The sequence below is a fragment of the Myripristis murdjan genome, chromosome 19 (genome assembly GCF_902150065.1).
Source record: "Myripristis murdjan chromosome 19, fMyrMur1.1, whole genome shotgun sequence".
NCBI classification, from domain to species: domain Eukaryota; kingdom Metazoa; phylum Chordata; class Actinopteri; order Holocentriformes; family Holocentridae; genus Myripristis; species Myripristis murdjan.
Window position 1 is genome coordinate 4,991,653 of NC_043998.1, and position 27,977 is coordinate 5,019,629.

Genomic DNA, 27,977 nt, shown 5'->3' on the forward strand with positions numbered 1-27,977 from the left:
TTGTTTCCTCGTTTGTTTTGTTTATGTGTTTGTTGTTTACGTGTTGTTTTCCACGTTGTTGTTGTTTTTTTTTTACTAGGCATTAAGGAGTCAGACTGTCATGATGTAAGGCCTGTTCAGGATCTACTGGGACATTAGACACACACACACACACACACACACACACACACACACACACACACACACACACACTTTCCACAGCACTACAGCATATTCATCTTGCTCCAGCTTGCATTGTTTCGGCATGGGGTTTTTCTCAGGTGCTGATTTCGAGGCAGCTAAATCCCAGATTGTGGAGTTAATGGCTGCACATCAGGGCAAAGAGCCGCTGCTGGCCGGCTGGAGTCGGAATGTGCTGAGACACACCGGCACAGACGACACACCAGCAGCTGCCACATTCCCCAGAACTGCTGGAGGGGAAACTGGATCTTAGCACATTCCTCCCCTCATAGTGCTGCTGCTCAGAAGCCACGGCAAATATCATCTCAAAAACACATGACCCTGACACATATGATTTACCAAATAGTCCCAGAATGTCATGATGTGCAGTAGTCCACTTTCACAACAAACATACTCACATTTGCAAACATCTGCTTAGTGTTATAAACTCCTCACTGCTGCTGATTGTCACAACACGGGTAGGCTACTGCAAAAACAGCATTCAACGTATTTTGTCAGGAAAAATGGCAATGCTATATACAGTATGTACTGCACTCCATATTGTAAAATCAAACCACCTGTAGTTCAGTGATAGCTTTATTGTAAAACAAAGCACATTCACTCATGTCTGATGCACAACTGAACTCGGATGACCTTTGTTCTTTGCAGGCCGGGCCTTTCACAACAGAAATGTGTGCAGACCTCCATATTTTGCATTCTAAAGTCTCATCATCTCCTCATGATCTCTATCATGTCTTCTCCTTGTCAGTTCATGTCGGTGCTAATCAACTTTACAGAGGTGGTGAAAATGTCAGAGCAGCGGGGACCTCTGCAGAGCTCTGTGCACACACAGCCACGGACGTCCCAACAGGGAACGCAGGGCCCCCAAGCCACAAAGAGACAAAGCCCAGGCATGAATGAGTGGGTGCAGGAGGAACTTCAAAGTAACCCTTTGATGAAACGAGTGCTTTTCTTTCTACTGTCTTAGTGCAGGGCTGCTGGACGCTCTAGGACAGGGGGTTTGATTTTGATTGGTGCGGCGCCCGCCATGGCTCCCGCAACGTTAGAGTGTCCAGCACACAAGGAGTTAAAAAAAAAAGTTTCTCCAGGAAAAAAATGTAATCCCACCCGCCCTTTCCTCCCCTCTGAATGGTCTAGCCCGCCGGTTCACATGCCCCCTCCCCCCTGCGAGTGTGAGCACGTGTGTGTATGTGTGTATGAATGTGCATGTTGTCTTTGCCTTATATAGTGCAGAGTTTTGTGGGTGCAGAGCCTTGGGGCTGCGGGATTTGACTGCATTTCGATTTGCAAAAGTAGAGGCCAAAGTCTCCTAGACGTTCTGCTCGTCATTGTTATCCTGCTGTGATAAGAATACGAGGACTCTGCAACTGTCACAACAGCTTCCCAGCTCTGCTTGTCATCTCTCTTATCTCTTATCAAACCACTCATAGGAGGACAGAATGAATGGGCCGGTGGATGGCAAGTACGACCTCTCTAACCATGACGGGTCCTTCATGTTCACCTCTGAGTCTGTGGGAGAGGGACACCCTGGTGAGTAGAGGACCTGATGTTTTGTAGCCTCTCAGAATCACTTCCCCCGCATACCAATAAAATGCAGAAGCATGCATTTCACATTACTCTATGATAAACTGCAACTAACAAGTGGTGGTGGTTGTCCCGCGTTGCATTTTTTTTTATGTTTCACTAATTCTTTGCATCCTTTCTTTCACTTCACTTGCCTCTTATTCGCTAGCTGTTGCTCTCTGTCATTGTGATTTGCATGATAATTATAGGAATCCAGTTGCTTTCACGTTCATAAACTGTGGTGCAGCACAACACGGGGCCAGTCACCTTTAACACATTCGCACATTAACAGCTTTTCTGCTGCATGGTGGACATAATCACGACCTGTACAGATGCCCCAAGTCTCCCTCTCACAGTGTACTTAAGTGCATACAGAATACACGTGTTAACACATGCATGATGCTGAAACACACAGATGGCACTGTTACATGAATTACAGGCCCTCGATCTTCCCCCGGGCTAATCTTTATCTTTTTGTATCGGGTAACACAGTGCCGCCATATACAGTATCACTTAATTTGCTGCCTCCTAGAAATTTAGTCATGCAGTCTCTCTCTCAAATGTGCGTCTGTTTAAAACACTGCTTCTACTATCTTCTTATTTACAAGTGCATCATAGGAAACGTCTGAATAGATTTCTTGTGTGCCCTCATTATCTCAATTCAGCCATTGTGTATTTAGTTGGAGCCTGTAAAGTGTACGCTACTGTTTGCATGTTTTACAAGGAGACTAACATGTAGCACTACTTTTTAACAAAAATTGAATGATGTCCCTAGATACACTGAGTAAACAGGAACATTTTTTTCTAATGAAAATTCAAGAGTTGAGCTCAGGTGAAGTCTATAGTGTGAACCACAGCACTGCAGTGTGTGGTGCTCTCTCCCAAATGGAGTCTAAGTTTAAGTTTGAGCTGAATGAAAAGGAGGAATCGTAGTGTGTTACACAGTACAGTAGTGGCTGAGGAGAGCATGGTGGTGCTTTGATGCTCTGATGAACTTACCATACTGTGGAGTGTGTGCTCCGCTGGCATGCGTCCACCAAGCCAAGGTTATTCTTAGAGCCAAAGCACCTAATACCAACCAGCAGTAGTACTCTGACGGAAGGGCTGCAATCTGATATTTTGTGGCTCTACCCAGATGAACATCAGACACATGCAGCAAAAGGTCAGACAACAAAACCCCTCAGTGTAATCAGTGAAGCCAGTTGCACACCACTGCATGTTGTCATACTAAACCTAGTAAAGCCCTTTTCTTATTTTCCAGACAAGATATGTGACCAGATCAGTGATGCTGTGCTGGATGCCCACCTGAAGCAAGACCCTGATGCTAAGGTGGCTTGTGGTGAGTAAGAGTGGGTTTTCCTCCAGCAGAGGGCAGCAGAACACAAACAAGGCAAACTTTCATAAGTAGACCTGAGTCAAATAATATTTCTGTTTGTAGTCTTTGCCAACTTCACCGTTCAGTGGGTGACATTTGCCAGATAAAATATAAAATTTATTCATCTGGTGCCAGAGAACTACTCACAACTTACCCAGCACTATCTGAATGGCCATAATTTAAACTGGACTGCCTAGTGTTCAGAAAGAGGAACTTTGTTGTGCTTTGTTTTATGATAACTGAGAAAGGGAATGTGAATTACATTGTCTCACCATGGTCTTGTCTGTCATCTAATTTTTGCTACCTATTGAAACAGAGACGGTGTGTAAGACAGGCATGGTGCTGCTCTGTGGCGAGATCACATCACGGGCCCATGTGGACTACCAGAAGGTGGTGAGGGACACCATTCGACATATTGGCTATGACACCTCAGACAAAGGTATGTAGGACCTGAGCTGTACAAAAGCCTTTCGCGCTCAGTTGTTATCAGAGCTTGCATCTGCAGCCAATTCGTTGCAGCTAGTTTGTATTCCTTCCTGAAGGCATTCTGTCAAGCATACTGGGCAGCGTGAGTGAAAGCAACCCATTGAACCGATACTTGATGTCCGTGTGCACGTGTTGGTCAGTGTAAAAACTCACTGAGGGTAATGTGAGTTAGGACCAGCACTCTGGTTTGTGTGAAATGAGTTGATTCTGATGTGTCTCTTTTTCTCTCTGTCTCTCTCTGTGTCTCCCTTCCTTGGTCCAGGGTTTGATTATAAGACTTGTAATGTGCTGGTGGCCCTGGAGGAGCAGTCTCCTGACATTGCACAGGGAGTTCATATTGACCGAATGGAAAGTGACATTGGAGCTGGAGACCAGGTCATCTCAGACACTAATACATCAAATACCCTCTTAACTTTGGCCTTCCCATTTGTATTCTGCTGACTTCCAGTTATGAATGACAGATCATGATCAAAGTCAGTCAAAAATGTTTTACATACACACAAACAGGCTTTTTAGTGGTATCTGCACGTATTACTGTTTGCAAATGAGGGTTTAATGATCTTAAATCCTCCAATAGAGTAAACGCTCTAATGATAGAATAACTTATTTCAATCAGCGTTTGTTTCTGCGGACAGGGTCTGATGTTTGGATATGCCACAGATGAGACAGAGGAGTGCATGCCCCTCACCATTGTCCTCGCCCACAAACTCAATGCTAAGATGGCTGAGCTGAGACGGAACGGGACAGTCCCCTGGCTGCGCCCTGACTCCAAGACACAGGTATGACAAGGACACACCTGCTGATCTCACTACCTGTCCATAATTCATAAAACATGTACATACATGCTGTATACTTCAAATGCTGTAAACCATAAAGAAATACCCAATTGGCAGGGGCACCTCAAATTATTATAGTGTTAAACATCCTTTGAGCAGAAGTGATCCATATGTTTACCCTGAGCACTCTGCTCACTAGTGCTACTGTACAACTTGATGATTGTAGCTTTGAGAATATACCTCCCAGCAGAGACCAGATCATACTGGTCTGTTTTTACCTCACTGCTGAGAGCAGCCTTTTCAATGACCCCTTTAACAGTCTCCACCCCCCACAGGGCCACGGAAAAGCCTTATGGGTCCCTTGAGCCCAATACAGATCACCCCCAAACCTGAAGCCCTTTCCAAAAGCTCACATGAGAAAGGGGTGGCTCTCTGTGGATGTGGCGATATCAACAGGCTGGTTGGGTCTCCTGCTGTTGAACTAGCAGCCAAAAAGAAGCGAGCCAAATGCCCATCTCTCTTAACCAGAGTGTGTTGCTTATAGTTGAAAATTGATCCTTTACATGTCTAAATACAGGCGTGATGAACTAATTCAGATAGAATGCAATGGAAAAGCCATCTGGGGTGGGACGGTTCACGGTGCAGTTTGTATCTTGGCTTTTAGGCCATGCTTTGGCCTGAATTATGGTACAGTATGTCATGAAAAAAGTTCTTTCTTTTTTAATTTAAATATAAAAGAACAAGTCATCTTAAAAATTTGGATAGCGCTTTTGCCAGTGTTCTGTAAATGTTGTGCAACATAGCAACAAAATGCCTTTGCATGCAGCTTATTATTTAAAAAGCAGTGTGTAGCTGCCTCATTGCAGCTGAAGAGTTTCAGTGCCTCTTAACTTAGAGGTTTTTGAGTCTCCCCTCCTCTGCCCTCTAGGTAACAGTTCATTACACCCAGGAGAACGGAGCCGTGATTCCCAAGCGGGTGCACACCGTGGTCATCTCGGTGCAGCACGATGACTTTGTGAGCCTGGAGGAGCAGAAGCAGATCTTGAGGGAGAAGGTCATCAAGGCTGTGGTTCCATCCAAGTACCTGGATGAGAACACCATCTACCACCTGCAGCCCAGCGGGCGCTTTGTGATTGGTGGACCCCAGGTAAAGCCCTTAAGGTGGCAAGTAGCCCAATGGGTATGATGACATTCAATCAGCATGCCAACAAGGCAGCACAGATGCTGCTTCGGACCCCCTGGTTACATTCTGTTTCAAATGGGAAGAAACTCCTTCTGTGTGCTCTAAATTCCTTGAAAATAATTCAGTCCGTGTTCATCCTCTTTCCAGGAAAAGGACAGCCCATGCTGTATTTGCTCCTTTAGTGGGCTTGTACTGTTCTAAACAATAAACTGAGTCCATACTGTAGCTGCATTTCACATTTAAAATCTACTATTCCTGGATAAGGGTTACACGTATCTTTCATGAATTTTGTGTGTTGTACAACTGTAAAACATAGTGTTGTTCTCTGGTAGGGCGATGCTGGTGTGACTGGCAGGAAGATCATTGTTGACACATATGGTGGGTGGGGTGCTCACGGTGGCGGGGCCTTCTCTGGGAAGGACTACACCAAGGTGGACCGCTCAGCTGCCTACGCCGCCCGCTGGGTGGCCAAGTCGCTGGTCAAAGCCAAACTGTGCAGGAGGGTGCTGGTGCAGGTGAGCTGGCTTTCCACCGAGGGAATATACAAGGCATGGCGGTGTCTTCTTTTAATTTGGTACAGATGTCTTTCCATGTTTTCATGCCTTGAAATCAATAATGAACTTTCTAACTGCTTGTTTAGCAGAAGCCTAATCCCAGCTCCCAACTCTAACAAAGGTCTGATCGCGGTCGATGGTGTAAATGGGTCTTGACTCTCTTCCTCCTAAGTCCCGGGTCATGACGAATGCTCTCCTGTCTCTCAGGTGGCGTATGCCATTGGAGTGGCCCATCCGCTCTCCATCTCCCTCTTCACTTACGGCTCATCTCAGAAGAATGAGAAGGAGCTGCTACAGATTGTCAACAAGAACTTTGATCTCAGACCTGGGGTCATTGTCAGGTGAGGATTGCACAGTTTGGTTATCACATACACAATTTGGTAGTTTGATAAATGTTGTTGGCACATTGTCAAATTCAGAATTATACCTTAACCTTTAGGTGTTTGCTCTTGTTATGTATCAAAACACAGCCATATGTTATGTTATATCTTGACCTAAGACCTTTATTGTTTTGATTATTTTACAGAGACTTGGACCTGAAGAGGCCAATCTACCAGAAGACAGCCTGCTACGGTCACTTCGGCAGGAAGGAGTTCCCCTGGGAGGTTCCCAAGAACCTCAACTTTTAGTGTATGTGTGTGTATCCGTTATGTGTGTGTGTGTGTGTGGCAGCATGTGTATTTGTGAATGTGATGAGAATCTGACTGGCTATAGCTACACGTGTGGCTATTTTGGTGTATGTGTATGTTAGTGTGTGGGTGCGTGTGTGCGTGCATGTGTGTGAGCGTCTGATAGCTGTCCTAAGATGAGGGCAGCTGTCACGGGACGTAGGCAGGGTGAGATGGGCACAGGGGTGAGGTGCGTGACTTAATAATCCCCTCAGAGCTACGAGTGAGCTGTTTAATATTTTATCACATGGAAACAGTTTGTAAACCTGTGTGTGGTTTAACACACTCACACACACACACACATTTTACTCTTCAGTGCAGCTTTTCCAAGTGGTTTGAAAAGTGTCTGTCATTACAATACACTGTCTTACCTATATTTTTATCTCAATCTGAAAAACTGACATGAAAAAGCTCTAGTTCTCATGTTTATCTCAAAGAGTTGCATTTGTACTGAAACATCTTTAATTTGCTGACGCTTGTAGACACTGTGGTTGGTTTGACACAGAATGGCTGCACGAGGGAGATGTGTAATGTTCATAGGAGGATGTATCTGCCCCGACCCAGTTTCAACTGTGTTCTAGCTCTGCGACTTCATGAACCTTTGTGTCATCCCTCTTTTTTTCTAGAAGCTGACCATCAGACTCTCTGTCAGTAGAGCTGGAGAATGATGTAAATATGATTTTTGACAAATAAAACATTTCAACAAGAAGGCATCATTACAGTTTTCTTACAAAGCTGTTTATATATATATTCACTCTGGATCATGGCAAACATGAAAATGAAGAAATTTTCCTTTTTTCCATTTTCTTTTTTTTTTTAGTTTGTTTTTAGTTTCTACATACATTAATGAACTTTATTTCTTGTAAAGATATTAATGTATATGATCAAATACAGCGTGATTCTCTCCTCTAGTTTGGTCCCATTAAAGCTGGAGGGTGTCACTTTCACTGAGAGCAATGATACAAATATCTTTTTTAGTGACTCCAAACGCAAAATATACAACTTATATAGCAATATGAGACATTTACTGGAGCAATACTGCCATACGCTGTTGCCCAAGAAGTTGACTAGAGTATGATGACATCAAAAACACCCTCCAACGGATCTGAAGTTGTTCATCACTAGACAACTTTTCAGCACATACTCAACTGTGTCCCACCATTTGGGTAACAGCATAAATCTTTTTACATGGTACTGCAGTTTCTACTCTTCATATGAAACAAATAAATCTTGGCAATAACAGTAACAAAAACAATAACAATCCCTCTATTGTAAGAGCTTTTGAATGACTTTCCATTACTTTTGAGGCAATGAGTGAAAGCTGATGATGTAACAGAACTTCCTGAGAAGAAACAATACGTGAGTTTGGTGTCTGAACTTCCAAACATGAAAACAAACACCACCACTGACCCTGTGACATTCTGCTACGCATGGAAAGACATCTAAGGCACTGTCAGGACACCGCATCTGATAAAAGGCAACTGCTGTCAACAATTCAGAGAGCGATTGTTGTCAAATGACAATTAAAGCAGAGATCAAAGATTGTGCATGTGTGTGTGTGTGTTTTTGCAATCACGTACTGGCGTTTGATTGTGTTCCAAAAGGCACTTGTGAGATGCAACTGTGCAATGTTCCGCAGTGTTTTTGCAGTGTGTATCCACTCTGGCTTGCATTTTTATGAAGCAGCACGTAATATTTATAGTGTCAGTCTTTGGTTGTTGCTGGGTCGAACAGCTTTGGCAGCATGGCTATGTGCAATAATGAGCACGCCGATACGCAGGATGCAGGCTCCAGGCTCCGTGGAGTCCATTTTAAAGTCAGGTTGGTCCTTGTTCCATCAATCGCCCTTTAGGCTCCATGTGAATAGTTGGCATGTGGCATGCTGCATTTAGGTTACAGCATGGAAAAATTCTCTGGTTGGTGGTGGCTGGGCCTTCCTGCCACCTCTGTCTTCTGGTCAGTGGTGGAGAAGCTGTGGATCCCCCCTCCCCGGGAGAGGACCATCAGCGTGTCCCCCGACATTCCTCCGAACTCGAACACAAACGTCCCGTAGAACAGCATGATGAGCATGCAGAAGATCCACTCAAAAATGGCGGAGGCGTGCTGCAAGGCAAAGCTCTCCTGGCAAAAGAAAACCCCACCTGGTAATCGCAGGTTAAGGAGAACAATAGCTGCACAGCTGGAGAGTGGAGTGAGCAAGGGTAGGTAAACACACACACCACCCAAACTCTTTCTCTCTCTCTCACACACACGCAGACACAAAGGGACGTAAGACTCTTTTTCCGCCAGCAGGGGGCCATGAAATTCATAATATAACCTACCAATGAACTAGAGAACCATGTATGTCACAGTGAGTGTGTGGACAGCTGAAGACTTTTCTCTCAGAGTCAAGATGATGCAACACACAACACACCCACCTACCTAAGTGCCACTTAAAAAAAAAAGCTTGGAATGATGCAAATGTCACTGTACAAACTCTAAGTGAGAATTCACAAAGCAAAAGCAGATATTTTATAAATTTCAGGCGGTGGTTCATACAATCCTATCACCAAACTGTCTCGCAAAAATGAAATAAACAAACTGCTATGTAGAGCCATAGCTGAATATGCTTCATACGGGCACAGATCACAGAATATATTATTTTCATCCATCTCAAACAATGCAACCCTGAGTCATCGTAGCGCTGCATTGTCCTGCACATTTTAACTCCAAATTCATAAATCGAGAGAGAAAAAAACCCTCGAGAAATCTTAGAAATGTGTCTTTACAGTATAGCAGGCTAACTGACAATTTCAGTGGAATTACCCCCCTGAACACAGCAACTCTTGAATATAGCAACGCCTGAATATTTATGTTTGCAGCGTGTTGGAAGGATACTGAGCACCAGGGCAATGAGTGCTAGAAGGGACATTCCCAGACGTAAATGTCCCATTTGGTATTCCTCCTGGGTCTTGGCCAGTCTGTAGGTCAGAGCCGACTGCAGACACACAAACAGCATACTGGTGGGGAAAGCCACCCCGGCTCCAATGTAGTGAAGGACTTTGGCATAATCCACCTAAACGGACAGAGACAGATACACACACAAATGAGACATACACAAACACACAACAATACACTTGTGATAGGATTATTTTGATAGATGATCTCTAACTGCAACTCTAAACCTGATAAACCCCAAAACTATGTGCCAAAAATGCCCTTTAGCTCCAAGTCTGACCCAAGTCAGATTTGTACCCTCAACCCAGCAAATAGCCCTCTTCCTAAAAGCTTCCCGAAAATGGCCCTTTACTACATGAGACAATCATATCTTGTGGTTTTCTCGTGGGAAGATTTGGACACCATAAAGTCAGTAAAAATACAGATTTCACACACACATACATACACACACACAAGGTCATGATGACCCTATGCCACCACTCAGGGTAATCATTGTTAAAATATCATCTAACAGAACATGGTGTTCAGGGCTCTCATCGGCTCAAACAGGACAGTGTGCACCAGGGAAAAAAAAACATGGGATGAAAATGAAACGTGGAAAACAGTAATGATACTAAATTATAAAGTAAAGGAAATCACTTCCGTCATTATCTCACACTAAATGAAACTGGGTAGTGTCAAGCTGAACTCAACAGCTAGCAGGTTTTATAATGAGGTAACCTGTTAGTGTGATGTATATCAGTGCATTTTATTCATTCCTTTAACTGTAACTTGCATCTTGTTAGACCTGTTGAGATCATAGAATGTTTTATCCCAATTTTAAAATAGCTATGGATGTGCAATAGTTTTTTCCAAATCAGTGCTAAATCTCAGCTATATAGAACAAAAGGATAGAGAGAGGGGACGTGCTCCTCTCCAACATTCACATCGCAAAATGTTACCATTTTCCAAACAATTCCTTTTGAGGACAGAGGCACAATGCAGAAAATACTAAGTGTGGCTGGCTTAAAGCAGCACATGCGTGCAACACACGTATAAATTTTCAAATGCAACAGCTGGTATGGGGATGACACATCCAGTGCATGGAGTCAAGTGAATGACAGAGGTGCACTGTGGGAGAGCCTCACACAGCTGTTGAGTCTCCATAATTACAGGGAGGCGACACAAAGAACAAATAAATGGACGCTCTGCTTGGTTTAAGCGTGTACTTTCTCTACGCAGAAAGTCCTTCTGATCCTTATATGAAGGAAACTGTGTGGCAGTATCATTGTATCATTTTAATAGGACAAATTACAGTAAACTGCTCTTGCATTACATCACCCTCTATTCACCATGATGGCGTTTCAATCCCTTCATCACATTAAAAGGACAAATTGAACAAAGAGGATCTTATCCGATCCTCTGTGATCAGATCCACTCTGTGCGCCAGGCGCGGGGATTCTTCCATGTGAGTCAGTAAGTAACTGATACATGAAAGGGATTGGTCTTACAGGTTTCATATTCCTTACACAGATGTGCAATTTTATCCATGTGAAGTGATACTGTGTATAATGAGAGAAAGTCAATCATAGGAACATATTGTTGCATGACATGCATATATGGCTCCACCTTTTAAACAATGAACTGTAGTGGGAAGCGTGAAGGAAATCCTAACATTTACCTGTCCTCCATTTCCCTGGTTTTACTGGGACAAATCTATCAGATCAATTTGAAGGCTAAAGTGCTCTCAGCTCAGCCATCCTATCCTATCCTTAGACACTTGGTGCATGCTGTATGGAGATGCACGTCTAAGGTGATAAGGTCTCCTTTTCCTGAAGTAATTATTTCACCATCTTATTCATGACTTCCAGAAAGGCTGCTTCAATATCAACACTCCAGCCCTGTGATGTAAACAGCGGCCCATGTGTGTGTGGCTCTTCATCTCATCAACAAAACAATCACTTGGCAGATGCATTGATGAGGCGTATTTATGTATATTACGAGCTGACGGACTGTTGCCATGTTTATTTCCAGGCAAACAGTGAGGTTCATTATGTAAGAGGGAGGCATGGAGGCCTCTTCCTACAGCACGGACAGGGAGGAGAGGCTGGCAGCCAATCAGGAGGCAGAGGGGAGAGGTGGACAGAGGTTGGTGCTGAGTTGACAGATCTGGGGGTGGAGTTTCCCTGGGGTGCTGAGTAGGGATCAGCTTCCTCACCTCTCAGTCCTTAACCGCCAGACAGACCCCCAGAGCTGAATGTCACTGTAGGCTAACCCATCCCGCCAAAAAAAAAAAAAAAAATAGTTGATGGGTTCCATGCCTCACCCAGGCACAGGCATGGGCCTCCCTACAGCCTTGACTCTGACATGCTCACGTGCAAATGCACATATAAGCCCATGTGCACGTGCATGTGCATGCATACATACATACAGGCAGACGCGGCTATATCTGCCCCTCAGGTGCTTGATAAATGAGTGCTATACCCAGACAGCTCACACAGGAACACACACACAGCTACATGCCCTAACAAATAAATGTCTCTGCATGTTTCAAATGGTGAACGCACAACATTCCAGACCAAAACCTATAGTTATGCCTTACATGTATTCACTGCTATAATACTATGACTTACATACAGGCTAAAAAACTCTATATATGCTTAAGTGCATGCTAATGTTAACTCTTTTATATGGCAGTGTATGTATGTTTATGTGTGTGCTTATGTATGTGTTTAGTTTTTGGTTCTGTGCATGCATCTGTATGTTTTTTTTGTGTGTTTGTTCATGTTTTTGGTTGTTACTTCATTATGTTCACAAGCTTGTACACTGATACATATCTGCTTTTACATTTACTTAAAGTCAAGTCTTTCAATCAAACATTTCTTGTCAAAACACACTGTGTGTGTCCTTGAAACTAAATACATTTGAATGCACTTCCTACCTCACGCGGCCTTTGAAAAGTCGTATTAAAGAATGTTTGGAAAGTTACATGTAATACTCCGCCCCCTTGTTCATGGCGTACTGGAAGAAGGAATGAGCCAAGATGGAATTACGCTCCTGGCAGCCTGTTGCAGCAGCTCCGGTGTCTCTTGTTTATTTTTTATTGCTGTATTTTATTTTTTTCTGTTTTACTGGTTTTATTGTCCAAGTGTGCACTATAAAGTCCCTAATAGTAACAACTACTTTTAAGCGTCTACTAACTGAAAAGCACTGCACCATTTATTCTTAGCAAAACAGAAGCAGGATTTGAGTGGCTGCTCGGCTAGCCTGACTAGTCAGACAGTTTTGGGTTTGTAGATGCTAAAAACATGTAAAATACAATGTTTTCAAGCCTCTCTACCTGCCACATAACACAGGCTTAACACACATCTGTGCTCACACTGACACAGAGTCATCACCCGGGGCAGCAGCAGTTCTCTCAGTACCTGGAGCGGTGTATATGTATGTGTGTAAATATCTATGTGCGTGCTTGTACCTGTCTATGTGCCTATGAATTTGCATGTATGCATGTGCACACATGTGCTGCAGCTCTGTCTCTATATCCACATCTGTCAGTATCCCAACAGCTGTTCACTATGTACACTCTGACCTGAAGGGAGATTAAAGAAAGTGGAAACCTTTCTTCCTTGTTGACATTTGTTGCCATTTTGTCTATTAGCCAGTTCAGATGTGTGTTTTTCTCTTATTATTTTGATTTCAATTGTTTATGTCTCTTTATCTCTCTTGAGGTGAAGCGTGCACAAACATCCTTATCTTTTTATGCTGCAGACAAAGAATGCTGGGTAAAAATGAGGCACTGCTCTGTAACGGCTGTCACAAATCGCCACACGAGGTGACACTCACACTGAGCTGTTTTTTAGAGCAGGTTGGGGAGGATGGTCAAGGACAAGATTCATCATGAGAGAGCGTCCTTAAACTGAATTTCTGTGGAGTGTACTGAGGGCAGGAACACAGACGCCCAGCCAGCAAGCCAAAACCCCTTGTTTTTAAGATCATGCTACCACAGAGAGACTGCCGGACAATTTCCAAACAGAACAGGACATCAAAAGAGATTTGCTTGGAAGGCCTACAAAGTGCTGAGAGCCTGCAGGGGGGAAGCCGATCAGAAATGCTAAGAAGCCACTCCATGGCAGACCATTATTCAACCAGAAGCATCTCATATAGGAGTTGATGGTTAATCCATTCATTAAGTCTTCAGTCACCATATGATTATTTTCATCTTTAGATTAGATTAGATGGCGTTTCAAAAGGACAATGCATTACCATGTAAAAAAAAACAAAAACAAATTATAGTGCTATTAATGTTAACTGTAACCATCACACCGTAATTCATGTTAAAGTTATTCGAAATTGTCTCTGCAGTCAAATTGGTTTTCATCATCCTGTCAAATGTGTTATTAAGTGATCAAATTACCAGAATAAATCTCAGTTTTGGCTGTGGCACATGTCGAGTTCACACAGCAACAGGCCTGGCACGGCGCGCTGCACAGGGAGGGAGGACTGTTTCTTCCACTCCGCAGTCTTACACTCAGTGAAGATGATTTAGTAGAGCAAATCTCTGACCTGCACCAGAGATCCGGGCCATTAGCTCAAGGTATCTGCCTGTTGGTGTTTATATTACACAGAGGCCAAAAAGACCCTCCGCTTTCAGTTGCCATGGTACCAACCCATAAAACTGAGCAAAGTGATACCACAAGAGCAAGCTCATAATGCTGCGCAACAGTCTGTGTGTAGGATGAGGATGGTACATCTTTACAGGGAATAAAGCAATTTTTTCACATCCTGCTAAATTCTAGCCAGAAGACCAAAATACAAAAAAACAGATTATTACTGAAACTTTTAAAAATGCTTTTTACAGGCGCATGTTACAGCTGCAACAATAACAAAAGCCCCCTGTACTGTTAGCTGACCACACCTGGGAGATCTCCAAGTCACCAGCCAAGATCAAACATCCACTGCAACTTCAACGAGACAATTGTGATTTACAATAGCCGGAGGTAGTGAAACTCATAGCAATATATATAGCAATCACTTTTTTGGGAATAAATATTGTACTGTTTTTATGTAACTTGGCTGTGTTTTCAGACTGGTTTTGCAAGGGGGAGGGGCGTTGTTTTCAAAACAATTTCACATGTGAGCAAAACTGTGTGGGATGAAGCTCTAATATTTTAATAGGTAGTTTAAGCTGGGGTTGTAAAAAATCCTGTAATCAGCTAATGTTTTGACATCGATGGACTACCAACACAATTTGCATTTATCATTGTATATTGTATTTACAAATGTAATTAAGCATTCTCATAAAAACCCTGATTGCTAGACTATCTCCATCATCATATAATACTAAATTGGCTGTAATAGTTAAAGCTAAGTTTTAGTATTAGACAATATCTACTTGTGTCAATATTCACATAGCCCAATAATCAGTTCTCAAAGTAAAATATTACCATAGAGCCTAAAGGAAGAATAGATTGCTATCATTTGTGCCACCGACTGACATTAAATAACTAAACCGAGAGGCAAAACTGCTGCAAGATTACTGCTGTGACATCAACTGCAAGCAACAGACCACTGGAAATACTGTCCTTGTAATGCTAAATGTTGCTCTTATGGTGTGTGGGAGTATGTACTGTGCATGTGAGTAAGCTGCCAATATGCCTCCAAATCAGTGGCACCAAGACCAGCTCCTGTATCTCTGCTGTGCTTGACTGTGATCAGACTGTGATTACCTGGAAGTTTCCCACCATGATGAGTCCTGCAGCACAGATCCAGCCTGTGGAGAGACCTGCCGTGTTGAGAACACAGTTCTGGTGCTTCTCTATTACGTGGGCATAGCGCAGCAGGCCAATCAGCATCACTGGAGGAGCAGATGAGGGAGGAGGATGAAGAGGAGGGAAAGACAGCGAAAGGGGGAGGAGGAGAGAGAGTGGATAAGATATTCCATCACATGGGTGGTCAACCACATCAGCCCAAGTTTGCTTTCTTCCAGGAACTGTGCCCGCACTCTGAACTGTACTTGAAATGTTTATGGCTTGGGCCTTTTCCCAGTTTCCCCTCTTGTTTAACACTTCCTGGTTTAAAGGCAATTTTTTGTTCCAAATAGAAGGAATTTCTCAAAAACAAGAATTGGGGTGATGTCTTGGGGAAAGCCTGTCATGTCCTGAAGCAAATACATTAGGTATTTCACTCCCTTTCACAAATTGTGGCGGTATTGCCCTTTAAATTTCAAGATGGAAAAGCAGATTGAGAGAACAGAGTGCGGGGCTGGGGCCAAAGGGAAGAGGGATGATGTCGCTGGGAACCTCTGTCTGAGCAGATTCCTAATGGCTGTTTACCAAACCGGTCCATCAAAGCCTCACAGCAGTTTCACAATGTTTCCAAAAGCAGCGCACTGCTCTCCCACAATTCACTCTGACGCTCATGCCGCTCACATCTGGCCTCCATCACACTGCCCACTGCCAAGGATGCATGTTTTGATGTTCATATTATCAGTGCAGGAATGAAAACCAGCTATCTTCTGATGAGCAAGTGTACATTGTGATAAGCCTCCCTGTTTTGCTACTGAGATTTCTTTGCGTTTCACTGGTTGCAGCGCAGCAAGAGACCTACTTTCTGGTCGGTGGGGTTCCGACTATTACCATTCTTCTCATCTCAGCTCACACCACACCTCGGAGTCAAACAAACTCCTCCACAAACATAAACTGAGTATTGTTTATGAGGGTGGAATAGAGGAGGGGAAAGCTTCTGATGTTGGTGAAGTTTCCGTTGGTGAAGTGTGTGTGCGTGCACGCCCCAACAGCGCAGCTTTTATTTCAAGACCTGAGGTGGAGTAAACGCAACCTTGTTCTTTACTCTTTGACACCTTGACCCTTGACCTTTACGGGTTAATGACAGAACTCCCAGGAGCTGATGACATCAATCACTGTCTCTGCCACATGGCTTTTGCTAATCCTGCTTGAAGTCAGTCAAAATCTTGTAGAATTTGACAGGTTGGCTTTCTGGGCGGTAGAAGGCAAAAGAAGTGTTTACCAAATTACTTCTCAACTACAAGTAATGAGATTATACACAGTAAGCAAAACAAAAACTGTTCTTTAATCAAGATGGAATCATACAATATTCTCAATGTATGACTCATTTTTACATAGTAATGTAAACATTCAATATTGATTTGTGAGAAAAATATCTAGAATACAAGAAGTCATTAAGACTGGCAACACGCTCAGTGGGTGTTAACAGCCAGTTGAAAGATAAACTGCACACAGAGAAAAAAAACCCCACAGCTCCAGAGAGACGGGTTAATGGCCTTGTTAAACACTCCCAAATTCCAGCGTTTTCTCAGAAAACCTATAAGAAACAGGTGTGCCCTGGTGAAACATACTGTACTGAACTCTGATGACCACCACCAAGATAAAGTCACTGAGAGTACAAATCCACTCTGTACACCTTGCAACACGAGGCACAGACCCCCTGACATAAGATTGGACTGTGGACCCTTTGTTTTGGCAGCACGCAAACAGACGATCAAACAGACGATCTACTTAGAAAAGTGTGATCGATACTGTGTCTGTTTTGTCCTTATCATTGTATTGCTTTTCCTCTTGTTTCCCATGATGGTGTTTTGATAGGAATTTTAAATGTCAGTGGTCTGCTGTGTTGGGATCAGCAGCACAACATTCATCATCCAACTCCAGTTACTTTTAAGCATGATGGCAATAAGTCATGAAGGAGTGCAGGCAAAAACAAACAAGGTTGGTCTTATTAAAATGAGGTTAGCATCCTGGTGTAAAACGCCCCAATAAGAGAGATAGACATCTATTCATATACACCAGGCCCTATATATTTAGTCACTGTGCATGATCACATAACCAGATCCCACTTGGAAATCTCTATCGACTTGACCAGTTACCATGCCATATATGGTAAATTCCTGGATTGTACATTCCTGGATTCCTGGCAGAGTTTTTACAAAGGAAATACAAAATGAATTCACATCCATCCTACCAGTGGGCAATGAACCATGGGTACACCGATTGATCGTAGTTTTGGCACAGTCCCCATCTCCTTAGAGAGGGTCCGCTCCATAGCAGTTGCCCTGCTGGCCAGAAGGCAGCTACCATGGGGTCATGGGAGGTACACAGAGGAGCACATTAAAATGCACTGTTCTGGGCATAGAATAAATTTACCCCACCAGTGGGTTCTGTGGAACAGAGACTTGGCCGGAGCCACTGCTACAGCTGGAAAAACAAGGCCTGAGTGTACAGAGCCCCATTCACCCAACAGCAGCAGATAGGAGAAGACATATGGGAGCGGGCAGAGAAATAACAGAGCTAACTGGGTCTCTGTACAGGTGGGACTACTTTCTAAAGTCCCTCTTTTTGTGTGCTGGCTTCAATCCTGCTGCGACTTGCTGCTGCTCCACCCCCAAGCTGGAAATATCTGGGAAATTTTGCAGTGCTGGTAAAGCACAGGTGCTTGCTAAGTGCTTTCTATCGATGACTTACATAATAAATGTGTGGTAAATCACAATATGACAAATCCCAGAAGCAGATAAATAAACATTCTTTTAAAATGTATGGTTACAAATGTATGTGTCATGCATCTGAAACCCTTCATATTTATAGATACTAAATATACGTCTTGATTGATACTTACCCATAAAGGAGCCAGTGCTGCATATGAGACTGAAGAAGCAACTTTCAGGTGGCAGGGTCCCACACTTACTATAATGGAAACAGAGAGGTGGGACTAGTTAATATGGGGGCTCCTTGAAACTCTACTTGGCTTGGACTGATATGATAACTGGATAATTATTAAATTGTGGGCTCTGCAGCTTGTGGCCTACCTGCATAACACTGATAGAGAGCAAAACACTAATAAAGACCATAGGTGTTATGATTAATGTGCATGTACATAAAAATGTAATAAGATATCCCTACCAAGAAAACACTGAAACATCCAGACAGCAACATAAACCTCCCTAAATAAAATAGCTTTTCCAATGGGACATCCAGCCTTGCTCTGTTCTTTTTGCATCCACAAAAAGTGTTGGGCTTTGACCCTGAATAATTGCTGGAAAAATTATTGGCCGCTAGATGGCTTCCATCAGAGAGCAATGAGTCATCAAAAGTTTGACTGTTTTAATGTAGTCAATGAGGAATACTACAGGCAGTTACAATGGTGAATGAGGTAGAAGTTTCTGAAATAAAACACAGAGGGGTATAACATAAATATAACAGCTCTTAAAATACCACATAATCAATAAATAAACTATTAATCACAAATAATTCAATAAATGAATGACTGAAATGAAATACAATCTAAATGTGCATTAGAGGTCCCACACTGTGTACACATAAAAAAGTAGACAACCCACTCTACCTCTTGAGCTTAAGTTACCCCTGTTAAGTGTTCTACTGTCTTATAGTGTCAAATATTTTCACTAACTTCCAAAAACTCCATACTACAAGTCTAGTGCTAAATTAGTCTTGTGCTAAACCCTAACCCAAAGAACAAAAGGAAGCTAGCTTGCGAATCGTCTAGGTAAATCCAAAGTTTAGAGGCATTTCACACAGAATACTGACAAAAGCAGTAAAGCAGATCTTGCGTACCATGAGAGACGATGATGCGCGAGTATCTAAAAAGGAGGCACGTTGTGTAAATGACGTTATCTACATAGCTTTAACTATACGCTATACACAAAGCAAACTGCTCAGTCTCTGTATAAATGTGAGGAATTCACAACAAAAAGCATTTCTTGTTTACATTCTGCGACTCAGTGTGGTGATGTTTCAAAGAAGGATCCAGTATGCACAACAAAAGCCCCTCTTCCTGTCGAGGTGGAGAGGCCTCGCCCCCCCTCCACTGAGCTCTGCAGTTGGACAAGAGTGGGCTTATCTCTCATGTGTAATACACACTCTGCACAGCGGCAGCTCACCAACTGTGCTGACACTGAGATCTGGCTCGAGAGGCTTTCACAGGTGATTCTTAGCACTGTTTAAAGCTAAACGAGGTTCCAGAGGAATTCAGTGAGCACTAGGAAAGTCTTCAATGACAGAAAACCACATTAAACTACCATATACTTTTCTTTACATGTGACATCTGACTGTATGAACGCCACAACATTCATTGTATTGCTTCTTGGGTGTATTCTTTTGATAATGATGATTTAAAGCTTTTGGGCACCCACTGACTTTCATGCAAATAAAAATGATGAAGAACAAATGTGGGCTTGGTATTGGTTAAGAAAAAGCAGCTGTTGCTACTTTCATGTCTTATAATTCACATCTTTGCCAGGAATCTCACCAGTCCAGGTATGAGTTTTTCAACACAGACCCAGGCACGGCACTAGGTGCACTGAAATATTGTTGTACTGTTTTCTGTGAGTGAGTGTCCAACATGGGAATAGAGAACTTAAAAAAAAAAAAAAGGAACAGACAAAAATGTAACTAGACAGAAGAAACCCAAAGAGTCAGCTAAGCAAGTTGCTGCTCTCGTTGTTGATGATCTATGGTCACATCGCGTGTTGTGTTCTGTTTAAATGACATTACTGTGAGAACGAAAACACTGCTGTGACTACTGTGTGGCCTAACAAAGCTTCACGGGCTGACATGCCACTCCAATAATCAATTAAAACTTAGAGGTAGCATAAAAAATTGAGATGGACACAAACCTAATGAGTGGTACGTTATCCAGGGTGCAGCACAACACAGGACCCGTCTGAAACGGAAGCTGCTCCTCACATGACTCGTTATAAAGCCTGCAAACACACAGACATGCACAAATGTTTGCACCAACACTGACATTCCCACAAAAGGTTGAAGCTCCAAGGGATATTAACTTTAAAACAGATTACAGTCTCAAATATTCAAACTCACACTCTTTAAAACGTGATTCATGGGGAAAGCTGGTACCTGTGACGCAATGCAAGCTCAAAGGCGTATCAAGTTCATGAAATCATCCCTGTTTGATGTCAAACGTTTACCAACTAAGAGCCCCCTCGTAACTCTCATACAACTAAAGCAAGAAAACTCTGTTAATGGGTGAGCATCAGGTCTCACATCTGAGACCTCATTGTTTATACTTTACGCAAATGACAGTAGAAAATTAACTTGAAATATTTCTAGGCGAAAGGCTTCGTGAACATTGCAGTTTTGATGCGTCAGTGTGCATGCTGTTTTAATGAAAAAATGTAAGATTGAGTACAGACCCCCCCACACACACACAATCAGTTGGCAGGTGGGAGGCGTACAGTTATGTACTGTATTTGAAGACACATCAATTAATCAAAAAAAAAAAAAAAAGACATTTATAATATGGTGTTATCTGCAGTGGAAAATAAATTCCTGTCAGTTATCACTGTACTAAAGGAAAAATATGTTGCCTGGTTCTTCCAGAAAGGTATAAAGATGACAAGAAAGGCACTGTCTCGTCTTATTGAACTTGATGAATAAACATTATGGGAGCACTGCTATGACTTGGTGTGCGAATATAACCTTCCAAATTCAGAGCCGTTTTAATGCTGATGCCTGCTTTGGAAATGGAGCAGGGATGGTAAGTAAGTCTGAAACTGGACCAAGAATCCAAAGTCTCCAGATGCCCTCTGATAAGATTTTTCTGGCACAGTTTTTCAAAATAACTTGTCTAAGGAGGCTCCTTGAAAGCACGACATATCCACACAAATCTATTATAAATGGGCTTGGCCTGCTTATTTGTTGTCTGTACCAGGTTGTTCTGTTGATAGGAAGAGACACGTATTAATGGGACAGGCAGGTGATTTTAATCCCTGTTTGCCTTCCACATACCACAGAAGTCACTGCATTCCCTCAGACAGGGAATCCAGCTGCAGCCCAGTGCAGAAGTTGCTATTCCTGCTTCCATTTCTTCCATTTGCACCACTTTGTTTGCATTCCTTGCCCTTTGCTAAAACTTCAGTTTACAGGATACAAAATTCCTTATTCCCCCGACTACCCCCATATCCACCCCCCTACCCAGCCCCCGCCCACGCAGTCGTCCTCTCTTCCTCTTAAACTTTTTCCTTTCATGTCAACATGTGCTTTCCCCCCCTCCATACCTCCCTCTCCCCCCGTGGCACTTTGTTTTCTTAATACCTACTCCCCATCCTCGTCTCTCCATCTCGTGCCTCACTGTTTGAATTAGTGCTGGGAGACTGCCCACCAAGAGGGGAGTGGGGCCTTGCTGACGCAGACTATTCCCTCCTGTGAAACAAGCCTGGTATAAATGGCCCTCTCCTGAATCAATGTTAGATAAACATACCAGTCGAAAAAGTCGGGTTTTTCCGCCATTTTACTGTTTTCTCAGTGGGTATCTGGATGGAGATGAGTAATCATGCATTTATTTCATTCAATTAGAGAGTTTCTGAGCTTGCGTAACATCTGCAAGAGTTGAAGATGGAACAAAATGAGGAATTAATTCACTGTCCTGGCCAGCTGCTGGGTTCCTACTGAAAGAGATGCAAATTTCATGGCTTCTTTCAGGTTTGAGCTAATCCATCCAATCCAGTATGTTGAATTTACCCAAGCGCAGTTTCAATAGTGAGCAGTGTAGAAGGATTTAAAAGGGAATATAACTTCAGTTGTTATAAGAGAGACACTTATCCTTGTGATGAATCTAAAATGTTGAGTGTTCAGCTCCTTTAACAATAAAAAGGCAACTTGGGGAGACCAAAGGGGGATTCTCAGAGGGTACGGGGGCATTCTCAATTGAAGGCTAGTTATTACAGCAGGGCAAGTTTATAAATCATACTGTGAAAAGAGGGTCTGCTATTAATTACCAAAAAAAACCAAAAAAAAAAAAAACAAAGAGAAAAGAAAACACTCAGCTGCACATCTTAATGGCATAATTTATTTGTCTTGCTTCTGGGAGAAGGTTGTTTGCTTTTCTGAATTAACTATCTTTGAGCAGAGGAGCAATATTGTGTGAAATGTTGTTTGTGTTACTCTCTAAACACACAGATCACAATGTTACATAACAATACGAATGGTGACGTGATAATGGAGTGTGTGGAGTACTGTACCAGTTATTCACAGGGCAGACATGCTGGTTGTACAGGGCCATTGCGTATCTGTAAAGTTGATAAGAGAGAATCCTTGATAAAACAACTGGACAGTCACTTGAACAACAAGATAAAAGAGAAACATACTGTCAGTTTGATCAGTCTAAGTTTGATCAGGTCTGAACATTGCACAAAATAGTTAGACTGACTAAAGTTGGATTGTTGGAGTGTTTGACAATTTGTGGTATTCACGCTTTATCATCCTTTAACTTCCAAAATACATGTCGCATGAATTTCAAAACTGTTGCTTCTACAGACTCCAAACATCTCATGTACGTCATGAATAACAAGAGACTCTGCTGGCGGCGTCTGCTGGCTTTATTTTAACCTGCAGTCTGACGCCAGAGGAGCTTCCTCTGTCCCTGGAGGCTAAATCTGTCAGCCACACACTAACCATCTCTGCAAACATGCAGCCTGGCCACAACCTGAAGACACTTCACTGTGCGCGTGATTACACATGAAATTACACTTTAGGCATTTGGCCGACAGTCTTTTCTTACAAAGACAGAACAGGTTGTGGTTCAAGCAAGAAACAGCAGTTCCTGGAATCAAACCTGTGAGACTTTGATTAATGGACAGTCGTTCTAATCACTAAGAGGTCCTGCCGGCCCTTGTCAGCAAAATATTATCTGAGGATTAAATACACCGAGTGAAAAGATACCAGAGTTTCAGCGACATGAGAGCTAATGCATTTTATATAATGACGTCTTTCAAAAAGTCTGAGACATACAGCACTGCTGCACTGTGTGAAGAATATGGCTTTTGCAGCCTGACAAGATCCGCATCAAAACAAGTCACCAACAAGTTAACACACAAAAGAGGAAAATTAGACATGTGACAGTCAGAGAGCCTCTATTGATTCTTGATGCTGATAACAGGGCAACACTTAGGTCACACCGATCGATTTGCCCTCACTGAAACAGAGATGGTGTTTGAACGTCCAGATTAAGGTGCAGATACACCAGAAATACCATCACTGTGGTGGGATGAATCATAGCACTCAGATTCAAGGTAAAATGTAACTGTTGAACAATTCTCCAGTGTTTGAGAGACATGATGTGCTGTAAATCTGTAACTTAGCTGCAGTCCTTTAAAGACGTCACAGTGTCTGAGGTAAAAAGTTGCTCTTGTAGTGCTTTGGTTAACATGTTAAACAGACTCTCATTTCCACAGCCACTTTGCGTTTAGTATGTTTTTTCCAATAAAAACTTAACAAGGTGGTCAAGCGATATGATTTACGGATGTGTCTCTGAGTTATGTAACTACAGAATTTAATTTTATGGTCTACTGGTAAAAAAGTGACACACAGCAATCTCACGCCCATTTTCTACAGCTATTTCCCCTCAGTCTTTTCCATATAAACCTCACAAGGTGGCCAAGCTAAATAGTCTATGTCTCTCGGTCATACAATGATATAACAGTATTCAAAAGCATGCAAAGGCACAAGCAGACAGGTGCTATGTGTCTGTGGAACAAGAGGTCTGGACAAGCAGAGAGCCAGTGTGAGGGGATCACAGACTGTCTCAGACAGGGAAAGCTTTTGAGACCTGGTGTGAAAAATTCTATCGCCCACTTTCTAAAGGTGCAAAAGGTTTCTAAGTGCTGAAAGGTACAGAGGGGACAGTGTCAATTCATTCATAGAGTGGACAAAGTGAGATAGAGAGAGAGGAAAAACAAGTGGGTGAGAGAGGGAGTGAGAAATGAAGAGGAACAGACAGTGAGGGTGGAGGGAGAAAGCAACAGAGAAAGAAACAGATAAAAGGAAATGGACAGAAACAGACAAGAGACAAACAAAAAGACTAATGAATAAAGAAATGCGCTGAAAAGTTTACAATAGAGAGCAAAAGTATACCTGAAGATTTTAGTAAATTAAAAGGTAAACCTCTAAAACCAAGTCTTTTTGAGATTGAGGAAAACTCTTGATATGCATCTCAACAGGAGAAGCAGCCCCATGAATGAACCCAGATCTACAGTGAAGTGGCTGCGGGCAAGTGTGCGGCCTGTGAACCCTGGGTTTATGTAGGGATTTAGCACAGTGTATATAGGCTCCCACTCTCTTTAACAATGACTTCTGCAAAGCAAACATTTGGCCCCAAATTTGTGGTCTGTAGTGCTTCTGTGAAATTCCCTGCGTGTTAATTACCAGGGCCAACAAAGTGGGAAGACAATTATTAGACCTCCCTTGGGAAGTCGATTGAAGTGAATATTAATGTATGAATGAAATTATTTTTACTACAACTACTGCTATTGGAGAAGTTATAGGAAAGATTAGTGAGTTTGTGCAAGAGGGGAGGAAATGCAAACCCACGACACAGTGTAACCTCAGGCACGAGGCCACCACAAGCCAATAGATCGTATCAGAGACTGAGTTTTCTGAGCTCGAGGGGGGGAGAGGGATAGCTCGCTATAGCGCGATGTAAACACTTTCTCACTCAGCACCTTTCCAGGTGAGCAGGGGGCATTGTCTCTTATCTCCGGTGAGACAACCCGATGAGAGATCCAAACACGCATTATCTCCTGCATGGTCTGTGCTGATCCAAGATTTGGGAGAGAGCAATCTTGAACCAACACATCCCAGGTGCTCTCAGCTGTTAGATACAGGTAAACTTTGTCCTGCAATGCTCCAAAACCAGAACGCTTTCAGAGTGTATGATCCAAGCCTGTCTGTCCAACGCACTTTTGAACAACTTTCCTAAAGAAAAGCTTTTTAAAAATGAATGCCTAACTTTCAAAAATGGTTTACACTACAGCACATGCATTTCCCTGCTGGCCTGATTTGCTCATAGCCGTCCCTTCCTCTGTCTCTCATGTCTTCCTCATTGTTCAAATAAGGAATAAATGTATTTAAAGCCTCGTGGCTTCTCTGGCAGTAAGTTAAAGACAAGTAAAGTTAAGTTAGGTGTTGTTTTCTCTGTTGCTGACAATCTGGGAAATGAAAAAATTACATAAAATGACAACTGGGACAACTCCCATCTCTCTCTGTCCTGCTTTCTGTGACTCTTCTCTTCCATGTCCTGTATTATTCATGTTGACATATCTTATTACCACCCTTTCATTTTATGTATAAGCTTTTTAAGCGATGTCAAACATAACCTAATAGGCTGCGTGTCACATTTACTGATTACATTTAACACAGAGAGTTTCAATAGATGCCATTTAGGATTTCCCTACGATGACAATAAAGCCAGACCGGCCACCTGTTGACTCCTACTGGCAAACTGACAGATGCTTAATAGCATTCACCAGAGGAGCCCCATTGGCTCATTTCCCACATAAAAGCAGCCTTTATTATTGCATGTTGTTGTAATGTAAAGAGCTACAGATGTAATTGCTGTCTGTGGACAAGTGACAGAGCAAGAAAAAAAGGGACAGATGAGAGCCAGGAGGAATTTAAAGTTTGAGTGTGCTATACTCCTGCACAGCCGCAGAAAAAAACAGCATTCCTTTGCTCGTTCTCCCCAAAAAAGGAAAAGGCTTTATATTCATGAACTTTGTACAGCCAGTTGCATCCATCAATGTCACTGGGAGGGTAATAGGTACCCTGCCTAACCAGGGTAATGTATAGGCAACTGCACTGTGGAGCTGTAACACTGTTCTGTGCAGTCTGTCTATAAATGTTAGACAAACTTCTGCAAGAGGATCCAATAAGACAGCATTAATAAGCCTTTTTTCATCTCTTGGAGGTACTTACACAACCCATATTCCAGTGATGGTGAAGACAGGTAAACTGGCGGGAAGGATCATCCACAAGGACATGTTGACCACCTGTAGCTCTCCAGGCCACTACAAACAACAACACAACATTTTCCCACCTTTACAAAGCTCTCCGGGACTAATTCCAGTCATAAAGTCCAGTGTAAAGAATCACTTTAAACGCACATGACCTTGTCTTAGTGAATTTGTTGCATGGACACACTACATTTACAATGGTTACTCTGACCAAAAAGGGATAAAAAAATATATATATATACTGTACACACATCACAGCAAAACAAGGCCTAAACTGAGTATAATAGGAATAGGTTATTAATATGAACAGACTGCACCTATCACTCAGTAAACTGTACACTGTTTTCAATAGACCAATAATGTTCAGAGCTTGTATAATACTCTATCAATTTAAAATGATAAACATCTTATTACATAACTTTTTCCTCACAAAAACGTGATGATCCATCAATTCCTCATATGAATTCTTGTTGTTTCTTATTCTCTCTAAGAGAATACAGTAGTAATGTTTTGCTAAAATAAATCGATCAGGATGGCTATTCATAATTTCCGGTGTTTCATATGAAATCAAAAGTTTCTTGAATAGAGTAAAATCATGATCAGCCTTCATCATACTTGCAAAAGCACTTTTTATTCCTGTAACATTTAGGTAGAGACTCAGTGTGAGTCTGTGGTACTTACTAGTGATTTCAGATTAGTAGTGTGGTATTTATGGTATTACTATTGTATTACTAGCCTACAGGGTTTTCTGCGGCATCACTTTTGACTTGTTGCCAGCTGCGCTTTGTTTATTTACTTTTATTGTGATATGATGTGTTTTAAATGGATTGTAACAGCAGTATTACTGGGCTATGGGTATTTCTCGTTAGTTAACGCTACACAGTTAGGTACAGCAAGAGGAAACTTTCATCATACCTGTTGCTTGTGAAATGAAAATCCTCAAGGTCTCCGTCTCATTTCAGCTCCTCCAAACCCGGGAAAAAAGTTGCTGCAAATCCAGGCTCCTCCACCAGCACAACCGCAAATGCTCTCATTGTAAACGGGGCCCAGTCTGGAGCTCTCACACGGGGTGAAATAGAGATGGTTCCCGCTTTTCTCTCATCACCGGCTCTACTTTTTTCATCTGCAGCCTGTTTATTATGATCCGAGCGACGTGGAGAGATCCAGCTGTAGCGCGTAACTCCTCCCAGTCGACTCGATGCTTTTTTTCCTCCCCTTGTCTCCCTCAGATTGTTGTTGTCCGACAGCAGACTGACTCATCTGGTAGATCCACTGCCATTTCACCAAGACCAGGCCAGGTCACATTTTTACTAGTGTCAGGGAGTTTGTTTTTAACTCTACTGTTAACGTAATGGCAAATTGGTGAAGTGTGGTATGTGCGCGTTTTGCTGCACAATGAAAAACTTGTGCGCACTATGAAAAAGTGTGTTTCTCTGCTTTAACTCTGAGAGGTCCAGGCACTGTGACTTAACTGTTTT

The 27,977-nt window shown here is 42.5% G+C and overlaps 2 protein-coding genes across 3 annotated transcripts; one reads left to right on the forward strand and one right to left on the reverse strand.

Annotated features, from left to right (window-relative positions):
- Window positions 1-1,619: 1,619 nt before the first annotated feature.
- On the forward strand, window positions 1,620-7,495 carry LOC115378364 (S-adenosylmethionine synthase). Its single transcript, XM_030078606.1, has 9 exons — window positions 1,620-1,710; window positions 3,005-3,082; window positions 3,435-3,557; window positions 3,867-3,979; window positions 4,240-4,383; window positions 5,309-5,527; window positions 5,896-6,078; window positions 6,325-6,458; window positions 6,644-7,495. The coding sequence occupies exons 1-9, from the start codon at window positions 1,620-1,622 to the stop codon at window positions 6,744-6,746; spliced, it is 1,188 nt and encodes a 395-aa protein (XP_029934466.1). The 3' UTR covers window positions 6,747-7,495.
- LOC115378368 (transmembrane protein 150A-like) lies at window positions 7,491-27,886 on the reverse strand. 2 transcript variants are annotated; one of them, XM_030078614.1, is made up of 8 exons: window positions 27,415-27,883; window positions 26,462-26,553; window positions 22,732-22,779; window positions 20,368-20,454; window positions 18,351-18,418; window positions 15,428-15,555; window positions 9,663-9,840; window positions 7,491-8,926 (listed from the first exon to the last, which is right to left on the reverse strand). In XM_030078614.1, the coding sequence occupies exons 2-8, from the start codon at window positions 26,524-26,526 to the stop codon at window positions 8,679-8,681; spliced, it is 822 nt and encodes a 273-aa protein (XP_029934474.1). In that variant the 5' UTR covers window positions 26,527-26,553; window positions 27,415-27,883; the 3' UTR covers window positions 7,491-8,678. The 2 variants fall into 2 exon arrangements, with proteins under 2 accessions (XP_029934474.1, XP_029934475.1); XM_030078615.1 differs by lacking the exons at window positions 7,491-8,926; window positions 9,663-9,840 and adding an exon at window positions 14,173-14,264 and having other exon boundaries at window positions 27,415-27,886.
- Between the last annotated feature and the right edge of the window lie 91 nt (window positions 27,887-27,977).

Coding starts and splice junctions, on each gene's coding strand:
- LOC115378364 (XM_030078606.1), top strand. CDS start 1,620: ATGAATGGGCCGGTGGATGGCAAGTACGACCTCTCTAACCATGACGGG. Junction 1,711..3,004: donor TGTGGGAGAGGGACACCCTG/GTGAGTAGAGGA, acceptor CTTATTTTCCAG/ACAAGATATGTGACCAGATC. Junction 6,459..6,643: donor AGACCTGGGGTCATTGTCAG/GTGAGGATTGCA, acceptor ATTATTTTACAG/AGACTTGGACCTGAAGAGGC.
- LOC115378368 (XM_030078614.1), bottom strand. CDS start 26,526: ATGTCCTTGTGGATGATCCTTCCCGCCAGTTTACCTGTCTTCACCATC. Junction 22,780..26,461: donor ATCACTGGAATATGGGTTGT/GTAAGTACCTCC, acceptor TCAACTTTACAG/ATACGCAATGGCCCTGTACA. Junction 18,419..20,367: donor GATAACGTACCACTCATTAG/GTTTGTGTCCAT, acceptor TTTCCATTATAG/TAAGTGTGGGACCCTGCCAC.